Source organism: Molossus molossus, unplaced genomic scaffold (genome assembly GCF_014108415.1).
Source record: "Molossus molossus isolate mMolMol1 unplaced genomic scaffold, mMolMol1.p scaffold_m16_p_3, whole genome shotgun sequence".
Classification (NCBI taxonomy): domain Eukaryota; kingdom Metazoa; phylum Chordata; class Mammalia; order Chiroptera; family Molossidae; genus Molossus; species Molossus molossus.
Window position 1 is genome coordinate 46,942,573 of NW_023425366.1, and position 14,661 is coordinate 46,957,233.

General features: G+C 38.4%; 1 protein-coding gene across 1 annotated transcript in view; it reads left to right on the plus strand.

Moving 5' to 3' along the window:
- The window catches only part of CENPH (centromere protein H), a 34,372-nt gene that overhangs the window by 12,307 nt on the left and 7,404 nt on the right, over nucleotides 1-14,661 (plus strand). The window contains exons 5-9 of the mRNA XM_036279127.1: nucleotides 541-597; nucleotides 5,644-5,707; nucleotides 6,302-6,353; nucleotides 8,153-8,316; nucleotides 10,169-10,324. Coding sequence (XP_036135020.1) covers nucleotides 541-597; nucleotides 5,644-5,707; nucleotides 6,302-6,353; nucleotides 8,153-8,316; nucleotides 10,169-10,261 — 430 coding nt within the window. The 3' untranslated portion in view covers nucleotides 10,262-10,324. The remainder of the gene's footprint in view (nucleotides 1-540; nucleotides 598-5,643; nucleotides 5,708-6,301; nucleotides 6,354-8,152; nucleotides 8,317-10,168; nucleotides 10,325-14,661) is intronic.

Here is a 14,661-nt window from a genome sequence, read left to right on the forward strand (position 1 = left end):
TTGTTGCTTCCTCCAGGCACCAGGGTGGATGACTTGGAGAACAAACCTCAGGCTGGATTACTTGGCCCCTCCGCCTGGCAATGGATAACCACTTGTGACAGCCCCATCCATCTTAGTGTTATTTCCTATTACTGTGACTTGTTTATCAAGTATTTCCCATACTATACTACTGTTTTAAAATCTATCACGTTATGTTATATTTAAACAAGTTAAAGAAATCAATCTTTAGCCCTGGCCAGTTTGGCTCAGCGATTAGAGCGTCAGCCTGCAGTACAGAAAGACCCGGGTTCGGTTCCCACTAAGGGCACGTACTGCAGTTGCAGTTTGTCCCCGGGGTCATGCGGGTGGCAGCCACTCGATGTGTCCCTTTCACGTCGATGTTTCTCTCTCTCCCTCCCACTCTATCTGAACAAAAAATGGAAGCATGCCTCAGGTGAGGATTAAAAAAAAAATCTTTAAATTGCATATTTTTAAGGTTTCTTTTCAGTGTAGCATAAATGTTATCTATGTTTTGTAACTCAAGATTTTTCTCTTTCATAGGATGCAACTTTCGACAGCACTTAGAAAAAACCTGGAGAAAAGGAACATTCAGACTAGGTACCTTTTTTTTTCTGGATTTGGTAAGGATGGGAATAAGAAGGAAGATCTGCATAATGACATTAGTGTCATGATTTTTTTTAAATTGATTTTAGAGAGAAAGGCAGGAAGAGAGAGAGAAACATTGATTGGTTGCCTCCCATATGTGCCCCCACCAGCGACTGAACCTGAAACCTGGGTATGTACCCTGACCAGAATCCAACCAGACACCTTTTGGTGTGTGGGACGCAGCTCCAACCAACTTAGCCACACCAGCCAGGGCTCATGATTTTTTTTAAAAAACTTTATTGTTGAATATATTACAGATGTTCCTCATTTTTCCCCCATTGGCCCCCTCCTCCCCACTCCCGCCCCCCTCCTGCCTTTTCTCACACAATTATTGTTTGTGTCCATTGGTTATACATATAAGTTCTTTGGTTTATTTCTTACCACCCCCCAATCTCTTTCCCTTTGAGGTTTGTCAGTAGCAACGAATCTGTACTTCTTAATCCCTTCACCTTTTTCACCCATTCCCCCAAACCCCTCCTATCTGGCAACCAACAAAATTTCTCTGTATCTATGAGAATGTTTCTGTTCTGCCTGTTCATTTTGTTTGTAGATTCAATTGTGGATAGATATGTATTCATTGCCATTTTGTTTGTTCATATATTTTATCTTTTTCTTCAAAAAGACCCTTCAACATTTCATATAATAACGGTTTGGTAGTGATGAACTCCTTTAACTTTTTCTTGTCTGGGAAAGTCTTTATATGGCCATCGATTCTAAATGACAGCTTTGCAGGATAGAGTAATCTTGGTTGTAGGTTCTTGGTTTTCATCACTCTGAATATTTCTTGCCACTCCCTTCTGGCCTGCAAAGTTTCTTTTGAGACATCAGCTGACAGTCTTATGGGAACTCCCTTGTAGGTAACTAGCTGCCTTTCTCTTGCTGCTTTTAAGATTCTCTCTTTGTCTTGAACCTTTTGCATTTTGATGATGATGTGTTTTGGCGTGGGTCTCTTGGGGTTCATCTTGTTTGGGACACTCTGTGCTTCCTGGACTTGTATGTCTGTTTCCTTCATCAAGTTAGGGAAGTTTTCTGCTATTATTGTTTCAAATAGGTTTTCAATTTCTTGTTCTCGCTCTTCTCCTTCTGGCACCCCCAAGATGCGAATGTTGGCACACTTGAAGTGTCCCAGAGGCTCCTTCCACTATCCTCATTTTTTTGCATTTTTTTTTCTTTTTGCTGTTCTGATTGGGCATTTTTTGCTTCCTTATATTTCAAATCGATGGTTTGCTTCTTGGATTTACGTACTCTACTAACTACTGAATCTGTGTAAATTGTTCTTTATTTCAGTTAGTGCCTCCTGCATTTCTGACTGTGCATCCTTCATTTCTGACTGGTCCTTTTTAATGCTCTTGAGGCCCTCACTGAGTTCATTGAGCATCATTATAAGCAGTATTTTGAACTTAGCATCTGTTAGGTTGCTTATCTCCATTTCGCTTAGTTCTTTTCCTAGAGTTTTGTTCTGTTCTTTCATTTGGGACCTGTTTCTTTGTCTCCTCATTTTGGCTGCCTCCCTGTGTTTGTTTCTGTGTATTACTTAAAGAGAGGTATGGGGCTAGCTGAGACCAGATGCTGCTTCTTTGAAAGAATTTAGGGAAACCTGAAGCAGGATCCAAGACAGGCCAATCCTATGGTTAAGCAACTGGCAACAGCTTGAGTGGGCCTGAGAGTTGGGTGGGGCAGGGCCTCAGGGAATCACCAGGGCGGGGCAACCAGTGTGAGCCAAGTTGCTGGAGTCCCAGATAAGACAGCTGTCTGCCGCCCCAGGGAAGGGCTCACCAAAGGAACAAAGGCCTCTGATAGCATATCTGTCCTGAAGAAAGTCCCCTCTCCAGCCCTTGCTCCAATGCCAAACAGCTCAGTTCTTCCCTGTATGTCTCTGGTGCCCCTCGAGCTGCCTCCCCTCCAAGCTTAGAGGGAGAGAGTCCGATAAGTCCGTGCGCGGGCCCTTTAAGGAGCTGCCTGGGGCTCCAGCTGCTTCAGGTTCCCTGAACCTCAGTTTCTGCTGGTTTTTCCAGCCAGAAGTTATGGGGACTTCTCTTCCAGGCACTGGAACCCTGAGCGGGGTGCCTGGTGTGGGACAGGGCTCCCTCAGTCCTCAGGGAGGACCTTCCCAGCCGAAGTGTCCTCCTGATTTTTATCCGCCACGTGGGTGTGGGACCAGCCCGTCCACCTCCGCCCCTCCTACCCGTCTGGATGTGGCTGCTGCTTTAATTCCGTAGTTGTAGGACTTCCATTCAGCTTGATTTCAGGCGGTTCTGAATGATGGTTGTTCTGTAGTTTAGTTTATTTTATTTATTTATTTTATTTATTTATTTATTTTTTAATCCTCATCCGAGGACATTTTTCCATTTTTTGTACAGACAGAGTGGGAGGGAGAGAGAGGAAGAGAGAGAGAGGGAAACATCGATGTGAAAGGGACACACCGAGTGGCTGCCACCCGCACGACCCACCAGGGCCGGGGACAAACTGCAACCAAGGTACATGCCCTTAGCGGGAACCGAACCCGGGCCTCTCCGGACCGCAGGCGGACGCTCTAACCGCTGAGCCAAACCGGCCAGGGCTGTTCTGTAGTTTAGTTGTAACTTTGATGTGGTTGTGGGAGGACGCAATACTGTGTTTACCTACGCCGCTCTCTTGACCGGAAGTTTCGTGATTTTTTTTATTCACTGTCACTGCCAACCACCTTTATCTGGGGAATAGGAAAAGTGATGAAATTTTTGTGGGCCTTCCTCCTCAGCATTACAACTTTTATAGTCCTGTTGACGTCTTGTTCCTATTGCAATGCAAAGAAAGAATTTAGGTTTTTACCAGATAGTCTGATAATTTTGAAGGAAGGCTTGAAAGTTAATTTTGTGCATTATTTACTGAAAACCAGGAACAGTACTGTCTTGGTTAATCCTACAACAACCCAAAAGATAGAAAGTATACTCTTTATTTTTTATTGGCGGAAATGAGCTTGTATATGTTAAACAATTTGCCAAGGATTATAAAATAAAGACTCTGACAGGCAAGGTCCTCTGTGGCCTGGTTCTAAATATCTTGCCTTAGGAGTTTTACCCGTGATCTTATCTCTCAAAGCTTTAAAAATCTTGTGATATAAAAATCCCCTCCCATGAGCAGTAGAAAAATGCTAAGGTGGATCTCAGGCACTTGCCCTATTTTGGCATCTTCATTCAGACTCATCTTCCATTTAAATCCAGGGTTACGTAAATCCTAAAGTCTGAATTTGAGCTCAGTAACTATTGCTCCCCCATAAATGAGAGCCTAAAACATTTCTTTTTTTTTTCCTCACCGGAGGACATTTTTCTATTTTTTGATCAGGTAGAGTGGGAGGGAGAGAGAGGAGCAGAGAGAGAGAGAAACATTGACGTGAAAGGGACACATCGAGTGGCTGCCACCCACACGACCCCACCAGGGCCAGGGACAAACTGCAACCGAGGTACATGCCCTTAGCGGGAACCGAACCCAGGTCTCTCTGGAGCGCAGGCCAACGCTCTAACCGCTGAGCCAAACCAGCCAGGGAAAAACATTCTTGAGTTAAAGGGATATAGGGCAGGTTCCTCATAAACGTTAAAACCAAGTACAGCTATAACCAGTAGGAAATGAGTTCAGCTCTTCTACATCTGTGTAAACAGTCCCCTTTTTCAGCCTGTCAGTATACTCCTACAATATCAGAATAATTAGTAGTATCACTTTGATCACATTGCTGGTCCCATTTCAAATCTACTGACTCTGAATCTAAAAACCAAGGGGTGGGATGGAGGTGGGGGTTGTTGGGAGGGCAGCTGGCAATCTACATACAACAAGCTTCTCAAGGGATTGTGGCACTTTGAAATACGAGAACTGTTTTTTACACCGTTTGGTTTTTACACCAGTCTTTCCAAACTACTTGACTTAGGTAATTACTTCATGTCCTTTAAGATTCAAAGATGTCCCCTACTCCACTCCACACAACTCTTACAGTGGTTTGTATCTTACTGGTTGTAATGAAACCATACTATGGTTGTGGATTTATTTTTCTCCCCCACCAGGTTTTTTCTTCTTTGAAAATGGGTCCTGTGTTTTATTCTAGTTTACATTCCTGGTGCCTGGCACAGTTCTTGATATGTAGTAGGCACTCAGAAATATTTGTTGAAGAAATGGGGATAAAAAGCAGCCTATTCAGCCCAGCTGGTGTGGCTCAGCTATTGAGCATCAACCCATGCACCAAGAGTTCACCAGTTCAATTCCTAGTCAGAGCACATGCCCAGGTTGTGGGCCCAATCCCCAGTGGGAGGCATGCAGGAGGAGGCCAGTCGATGTTCTCTCTCATCGATGTTTCTGTCTCTTTCTCCCTCTCCCCTCCTCTCTCTCTAAAATCAATAAAGAAAATATATTTTTTTAAAAAGTAAATAAATAAATGAAAAGCAGCCTATTCAGTGAAACTGTTCTGTATACTATAATGGTGGAATCATGTCATTATACATTTGTCAACCCCATAGAATGCTCACCAACAAGAGTGAACCATAATGTAAACTATGGACTTAAGGTGATTATGAAGTGTCAAATAAAGGCTTATCATTTGTAACATATTGACCTGTTTGGTGGGGATGTTGATAGTGGGGGAGACTGCATATGTAGGGGCAGTCTTGAATTGAATAACTTATATTCAATTTTGCTGTGGACCTAAAATTGCTTTAAAAAAATTAAGTACTTTTTTTAAAAAACAACTTATTAGCAAGTTTCTACATTTTTTCTCCCTAACTACAAGATTTTTAGACATGTTCTTACATGTTTAAATTTTATATATTTTATTGTCTGACCAAAAAGTTTTCTAGGGAAATGTATCTCAACTTTTAAACAGAAATTTAGTTTACATCAAACTCTTCCAGATTTATTTTGTTAAATGATGACTTTCTATTGAAGTATATTAATGAAAGTAAATATGTACTAATTAATTCCTTCATTAATGAGATTTATTACTTTTAACTAAGGTTTACATTTTTAATTCCTTTTCAGTGAGCTCATGGACAACATGAAACATGTAGTGAAGCTAAATAAAATAATAATGAAATCACAGCAGGTAACTTTGTGTATTAGGCTGCTTATGCATTCTCATAATTTCTGTATAGCTATATTATGTATGATTAAATAAGATTGCCCAAAGGGACTGGTATGGTTGGAATTCACTGTCCTTAATTTTTCTCTTTTTTTTAAATTAATTTTTTTTTAATCCTTACCCGAGGATGTTTTTCCATTGATTTTCAGATATAGTGGGAGAGAGAGAAGGAGGGAGAGAGGGAGGAAGGAAGAGAAAGGGAGAGCGAAACATTGATATGAGAGAGACACACATTGATCGGTTGCCTCCTGCCTGACCCCAAGCAGGGCTGGGGATTGAACCGCAACCGAAGTACGTGCCCTTGACCAGAATCAAGCCCAAGACTCTTTGGTCTGTGGGCTGACACTCTAACCGCTGAGCCAAACCATCGCTATTATTTTTCATTAATGTTGCTAAGTATCTACTTACAATTTAAGCTACTGTCTCCTCTCGTGCGGAAATGAAGGAATTAAAAATTGGAGTTTTAGAAAACATGAACTAAGATAAAACTTAGTGATTTAAGCATTACAGATTTGTTCTTAATAAATGTGCCTTAATATTTCTATATCTAATAAACAGGAATCTTGGGATTTGGAGAAAAAACTGCTTGATGTTAAAAAGAAGAGATTTGGTATGTAGAACAGTTTTTGTTTTTTTTTTGTATAACACATTTTTACTTACTATGGAGTTTGATAAAGCCACATCTCTCAGCTACTGAGAAATTTCTTAATTTTCAAATTTTCTTAAAATTTTAGACATGGCAGTTTTAAAAGTGGTATATAAAATGCATTTTGTGCCCTGGCCGGTTTGGCTCAGCTGTTAGAGCATTGGCTCACGGACCAGTGAGTCGCGGGTTTGATTCCGATCAAGAGCACATACCTCGGTTGTGGTTCGTCCCCAGCCCTGGTTGGGTCATGTGGGAGGCAAGCAGTTGATGTGGCTCTATCACATTGATGTTTCTCTCTGTCTTTCTCTCCCTCCCTTCCTTCCTCCCACTCTATCTGATGATAAAGAGAAAAATATCCTCGGGTGAGGAAGAAAAAAATAATTATAAAATGCATTTTGCTTGATATATTTTTGTTGTTTTAAACATAAAATCACAAAATTAATAAATTCTTAGTGGGGGAAAATCAAGTAATACAGAAAAGTATAATGTGAAAGTCATGCCTCCTTCCTGTGTGGCCACATTTAGACGTATTTATAGATACATAATTTTTATTTATTTTTTTCTATTTATGTTCAGATAGAGGGGGGGGAGAGAGAGAGAAACATCGACGTGAGAGGAACATCAACAGGTTGCCTCTTGCACAACCCTGACCACAGCCGGGGACAAACCGCAACCAAGGTACATGCCCTTGGCCGAAATTGAACCAGCAACTCACTGGTTTATAGGCCTATGCTCTAACCATTTAGCCACACCGGACAGGGCTTCTATACATGCTTTTTTTTTCTCCTTGTATACATACTTTTTATTTGTTATATTTTGTTAACCCTACCCAAGGATGTTTTTCCATTAATTTTATTTTTGGATAGATAGAGTGGGAGGGAAGGAGGCATGGGGGCGGGGGGAGAGAGAGAGAGACAGACATCGATACATCGATGTGAGAGAGACACATTAATTGGTTGCCTCCTGCACAGCCCTGACTGGGGCCAGGGATCAACCTGTAACCCAGGTACATGCCCTTGACCAGGAATCAAACCTTCGACCCTTCAGGCTGCGGGCCAATGCTCTAACCATTGGGAAAACTGGCCAGGGCTATATACATCATTTTTAAATGGTTGGTTGATACATATGGTTCTACAGCTTTTTAACTTAATGAACATGAGATGGCTTTTTGCATTGAAATTATTGAAATGTTTATTTCAAAAGTAGTGCACATTCTCTGGAGAAAATTTGGATATCTAATCTTTTTTCATTGCATTCCAACCTACTTTTGATACCTTAATGTCAAAGAACCAAGCTCCTGAGGTATATCCATTTATGTTTTCAAGTAGTTTAATTCTTAGAACATTTCAGGAACTACAAAAAATGGTTGGTGTTTATCCCTGGTGAAGGGAACCTTACTTTTCATTGAAAATTTATCTTGGTGATATTATCATTTTGTAAACAAAGGAGGGAAAACTTTGCTTACATATATCTCCTGCCTATTTTTGGTACCCAGAGTAAGTGGTTCCTCTTTCACACAATGTCACTTCAAACATTTGTGGACAGCTATCACTGTCATACATACAAACCTTGAATATTTGCATCACTAAGTATAAAATTTAGATATTGGTATTTTGCACCAGGGAAGTCATGTTCATATCAAAATGGAACTGCAACCTAAAATTCTCCATATTAAAATTTTTCTCTTGACTGAAATAACCATATTTTTAAAGATTTTTGTTTGTAGGAGTTGTCATATATAGTATATTGTTTTAATCTCATAGAATTAAAACGAGCTTCAGAAAGTAAGTTTTTGGAAATACAGACTGAAAAGAACAAACAGAAAGATGATTTGGACAGTATGGAAAATTCAGACAAGATAAAGACCTTACAACAAAAGCTACAGGTGGAGATACAAATTACTACAGTTATTCAACATGTGTTCCAGGTAACGTGTATATAAATTAGGAAGGGAGGTAAAGAACTTCTTAAAAAATGATTGATTCTATTACTTTCAGACTTACAGTTAGTCTTTGATATTGACAAAATAATTCAGTACTGAAAATTGGTCTGTTTACATATATGTGGAATTATGTATATTTAATGTCTAAGGCTTTGAGTTTTCATTATAGCATTTATAAATGGAATGATTTTTAGCAGCTCTGTGGAGACAGAATAAATAATGGTGGAGAGCGTTAGACTCCAAGTTGGGAGTTGGGGGAAACATGGATGGGGATGATGGGAATCTAGAGTTAAGATCCAGACTGCTACTTAATAGTTGCTGACGTTGAGCAAATTATTAACTTTTCTAAGCACCAATCCTTGTTTAGAAAGAGTTGCTGTGAAAACTAAAGAAGATAATTCATATTAATCTGTTTAGCATAGTGTCTGGTCCAAGCAAATTCTCAAAAAAGGTTGGTAGTTATTATCATGTCAGGTTTTAAATTTTAAGTGTCCATTTATTCTGGAGGGGATTTTATTTTATTACTTTTTGAATTATAAAATGTCTCTGAAATTGTTGAAATACTTAAATGACCAGTTTTCAATTATGAAGATGCACGGTTAAAACTATTACATGAAAAGCAAATGCCTATTATGTGTAAAGCATATCCTTGTAGAATATGAGGTCTTATGTCTCACCATAAGAAATTCTTCCCCAGGTCTCACACCTACTTTTTAGTACAGTGGGTGATTCCATTAGAAATAATCAAATCCCCTAGGCTAGCCTCAAGTGGAGGATTGCATCATAATTAATGAATTATTTTAATTTTCTTTGCACATGTTCCTTTATACTGCTATGAGACTTCTTTAATTCTGCATAATTTTTATTTATACTCTCTAAATTGGTGTTAATTTTGATTTAATGAACTCATTGTGTTGTTAAACAGAACATAGCTTTGACCAACTTGGCGGTTCTCTTTGTTCCTAATGGAAGATCAGCCTTCAGGAGTTCAGTCATGTTTGAATGCTTACTTCCAGCCGCCTTTGTAAATTTGACTGAATTTATATACACTAGCCCTTTTTATTCACTTACAGCAAGAATGTGCCTTGTATAGGCCAAAGTTTTGTGTATTTTTGTATGTAATAATATACCACTTATACTCTAAAATTGGTTTTAACAATATTTCAATTAGTAACTGGTATCATTGAGCTATAGTTTTACAAAGAATAATGACCAGAATTTTCATTAATTATGATCCTAATCATTCCTCCATTGTCTACCACAAAAATGTTCTTCACCTTTTTCAGGGTCTTAAAACTTTTCAAGGGCTTAGAACTAAGCTCTTTTACCTCTTTTTTATAATAGGACATATTAGACTTAAGTTGTTCATCATACAATTACAATAGCTGCAGTCTTTTTCCGTCTAGGATATCACTGCAAGTATCCTTAAACTACACATATAAAAGGATAAAGCACTGAAAATGGTTAGCATTGAAAATACTCCCCACCATTATGAGGGTCAAGGCTGAAGCCTTGCTGAAAGTGGAAATGAGGATACAGGAAATGTATTACTATTTTTTCTCACGACCACAGAGTAAATGTCCACACCTAGTTCAGTAATTATTTGATCAGATCGGCGACAGAGGATTTTTTTAAAAGCTTGTTAAATTTTTAAAAGTGCAAAAACCATGTATGCATAACCCATAGACATAGACAGCAGTGTGGTGATGCCAGAGGGAAAGTGGGGCAGGGGCATGGTGGAGGTGGGCAAAGTGGGGAGTGTCAACAATAAAATTTTTTTTTAAAGTACTTAATTTTGTACTTAACTTTAATTTGAAAAAATTTTTTTGTATTGCAGAACCTCATTTTGGGGAGTAAAGTCAATTGGGCAGAGGATTCTGCCTTTAAGGAAACTGTTCTGCAGCTTGAGAAGAATCTCACCATGCTCTAATAAGAATTCTAGTTTGGCATTATTTGTTTCTGTATTTGATGTCACTTAAATAGCAAATTTCAGGTGAAATGTGTTTCTTTCAGTGTTTTTGGAACTACTCTTACACTGCAATTTTTTTAAGCTTAACACTATAACATGGACTCTATTGTTTTAAATATGATAATTAAAGTGATGGGCATACTCTAAAAGAATCTGAAAATCAGCCCTGGCCAGTTTGGCTTAGCGGTTAGAGCGTTGGCCCATGCACCAGAGAGTCCCGGGTTTGGTTCCCAAGGGCACTCTAAGGGCATGTACGTTGGTTGCAGTTTGTCCCCGGCCCTGGTTGGGGTCGTGTGGGTTGCAACCGGTCAATGTGTCTCTCTCACGCAGATGTTTCTCTCTCTCTCTTCCTCCTGCTCTATCTGAAAATAAATGCAAAGGTGTCCTCGGGTGAGGATAAAAAATTAATTAAAAAATAAATAAAAAGGAAGAAAGTTAATATTTATTTTAAAAATTAATTAAAAAAATAAAAATCTGAAAATCAGCCTTGCAAGGGTCTGGAAAGACATCATCTAGTCTAGCTTTCCACTAAATGTGGACATTTTTTCTACAACATTATGGGAAGTCCCAGCTTTCATTTGGAATACCTCCCTGCATTTCCTTGTCAACCAAAATACTAGAAAAATTAGAAAGGCCCATTTACATCTTTATTGTTTAACTCAGTTATATTTTATTTGAATAAATCTTATTTGAGGTTTATTTCACTACAGATTTTTTTTTTTGAGATATAAATTATACATAACATTGTATACATTTTAAGTGTACAGAGTGTTGAATTGACCACCATGGCTTGAGCTAATATATCCATCATGTCACATAATTATTTCTTTTTTGTGGTGAAAACATTTAGGCTCTAGTCTCTTAGCAACTTTCAAGTATATAATACAATATTGTTAATTATCATCACAATGCTGTGCGTTTAGAAATCCAAAACTTATTCAAATTCTACCTGTAAATTTGTACCCTTTGACCAATATCTCTTCAGTTCCCCCACCCCTCATCCATATCTTTAAACAGACCCAAATAAAGTACCTCAGCCTTGAAGAATAAGATATTTAGAGGAATTGTGACTTTTTTCTTTGTATGTCTATATCATGCATTACTTTTATAAGTTAAAAAATAAAAAGAATAGTCCAGCTGGTGTTGCTCAGTGGTTGAACATCGACCCATGCACCAAGCGGTCACCAGTTTGATTCCTGGTCAGGGCACATGCCTGGGCTGTGGGCCTGGTCCCCAGTAGGGGGCATGCAGGAGGCAGCCAGTCAATGTTCTCACGCATCTGTATCTCTCTTCCTCTCCCTCTCTCTAAAATTAATAAAGAAAATTATTTTAAAAAATAAAAGAAAAAGAATAAATATTTCTCTTCTAATTAAAAAAATAGAACTTGCCACTTTCTGTACATCCTATTCCACCTTTTGAAAACTCTAATTTGAGCCCTGGGAGGTTTTGCTCAGTGGTTAGAGTTTCGGCCTGAGAACTAAAGAGTCACAGGTTCCATTCCAGTTAAGGGCACGTACCTTGGTTGCTCCTTATTAATTTGGAGCTGTTGATCATTTTTTATACACAATGTAGTGTTTTCAGCATTCTTTAAAAGACTTTAAACTTGAAAAGATGCACTGCAGTTGATAATAGCATTTGAAATCTGTTCTTTAGATTAATAATAAAAATAGAGATTTGACTAAATTTATATGCTAAACACTTTTCTTTGGAATATAGTTCTACTTCATTTGATTTGATAAATCATTCATTTGTAATTTTATTCTTTTTGCCACATGGTATTCTTGGAAACTGTCTACATAAATTATTGTAAATGATACTGTAAATACAGTATCGTTTGAAAAATTTTGCATTTTCCCAGGATTTGCTTATTCTGTGTGTTCCATCTTAAAGTACAGCTCAGCAAGAAATTGTTAGCTTTTTCTGAAATCCTGCTGAATAACAACCCCAAACAGTTTTTTCTCTCTTGGATCCATGGTTTAGCTGATCATTCTAGGACCCAGGCTTCAAGGAGCAGCCACTATTTGAAACATTGTCATGGCTTATGAGGCCATATCAAATTGCACAAGCACATTTAAAGTTTCTGTTTGGAAGAGGTGTACATTCTTTCCACCCAGGTTCCATTGACCAGCCCAACATCAATGGGGCAGGAAAGTATAATGTTGCCACTGCAGAGTTGTTCTGGGTTTCAGAGCAAGGGAGAGAAAATGGGTATTTGTTGAAAATACAGTCTCCCAGTCTGCTATTTTGGTCTTAAATATTAACTTCCCTTCTGTGTGCAAAAGACACATCCCTTTCCGAAGAAGATAAGCTTAACAATGTCATCCAATCATACATTTTCAAATATCGGGATCTCGTGATAGTCCACATCAGGTCCAGATGTGGCTCTTGATCTGGAGACCTATGAACTGAAAAGACGGATTATGTTGCTGCAAACAATAGTGGATAGGTCTGTAGTAATTCTGAAATATAGGTTGGCAAATGATAAGAGATGCTTCTTCCTAGGGATAGGGAATATTTTTGGATTAGGCTCTTGTGCTTTCTGGAAGCAGTTCTTAATCTGTGGTTCTTCATTCTGCCCTTTGGGAGGTTCTCCCTTACCATTACCTTGGTCATATCTGACGAGAGCATTAGAAAGTAGGCCTCTCTGAGCAGCTTTCTCACTTGGGGACCCAAAATCCAGGCTAGTGGTGCTTTTGTTAATTTTTTTTCCCAAAAATGTTTGTAGTGGTGATGGTCGTTTTGGTTGGTCGTTTTAATAATATCAGAGCCAGTAAACTATGGCTTACTAGCTGCCTGTTCTGTAAATAAAATTGAATTGGAACAAAGCCACACCCATACAGTTACATACTATCTATGGCTGCTTTCCATGCACAATAGCACAGTTGAACTGAATGGCTCCAACAGAGTTGATAAATCTCCCCCACCCCATTTTTCTTATAGTCATTAACTTGAAGAAACACCATGTAGGAAGTTCTCTATTTTGATTTGTCTACAAGTTTATGTACCTTGTTTCACCTCTGTATTCATGTAAACTAGAAGTTAAATCCAACTTCTTTTTTTCATTTTTTCTGTTCTTAGTTTTTCTCATTTTTGACTGCTTTAAGTTTTTTGGTTTTGTTTTTAGTTGACAGATCTGTTTTATAAAAGGTAGTTTTATATTTATCAAGAAAACTTACAAGTTATACTGGGTACTTTATATGACGTCACCTGCTGAGTTCTAACAGATACACAGTTAATGTCAGCAACAGGGTATATGGAATAACAAAGAGTCAAAGCCCAGGTAAGATACAGATTTTAAGAAGACACAATACGCCCTGGCCAGTTTGGCTCAGTGGTTGGAACATCGGCCTGTGGACCAGAGAGTCCTGGTTCGGTTCCCGCGAAGGGCACATACCAAAAAAAAAAAAAAAAATTAAGAAGACACAATACAAGGACTAGAATCAGATGGCATGCTCAGGGTCCATGAAAATAGCCAAATAATAGCATTGGGAATATAAACAAAAATCAGGGGACCTGAGTGGGGTGAATAATGAAATGATCTGATAATAAATAGGAGGCTAACTGAAACTAAGCAACAGGAAAAGAAGGTAGGATTTAGGGTCTCAGCTTCAGCTACTTTTATCATCTTCATCCTAGAAGAACTAATCCAGAAGGGGCCTGGATGACAGTTCTGTGAAGGAATATGAATGCCAACACTTAAAAATACGCCGACAGAGAAACGTCAGAGCATTTTCTTGGCAGACTCCCCAAAACAAAATCCTTGCCAATATGACCTGTAATTGCACTGCATTTGGCATATTCTGAATTTATCATCAGGTAATACCAGGAGATTTCTTGTTATTAGAAGACTTGGAAAGTTTATCTTTTAATGAAAGCTCTAAATTATGGGCCTTTGCCCATTTTCTTCATCTCTCAGATATAAGGGAAAATGTAAAATATCTCCTTTAAGAAAACAGCCAAGAAAGTCTGTGTCATTTAAATTACTTCAGAAAAAATCTAATATTGTAAATTTTCACACAAAAACTTGCTGCTTCTCTGTATGTAAATGAAAAGTCTGTATACTAGGAATCCAACCTGCTGTTGCTGTTGAGCTCCCCACCCCCCACATGAGTGACAAAATTATAAGATATTTATAAGTATACAATGTGATGATTTGATATACATTGTGAAAGGATTTCCTTTTAAGTGTCCTTTGCCCATGTAATCACATTAGCAATCTGATTTTATTTGTATTTTTAAAAATAGTTTATTTATTCTTTTGTTTGGAGAGAGAGAAACATAGACTTGAGACTGCAACATCTACTGGCTGCCTCCTGCATGCCCTCCACCAAGGATTGAGCTCCAAATGCACCTGGCATGTG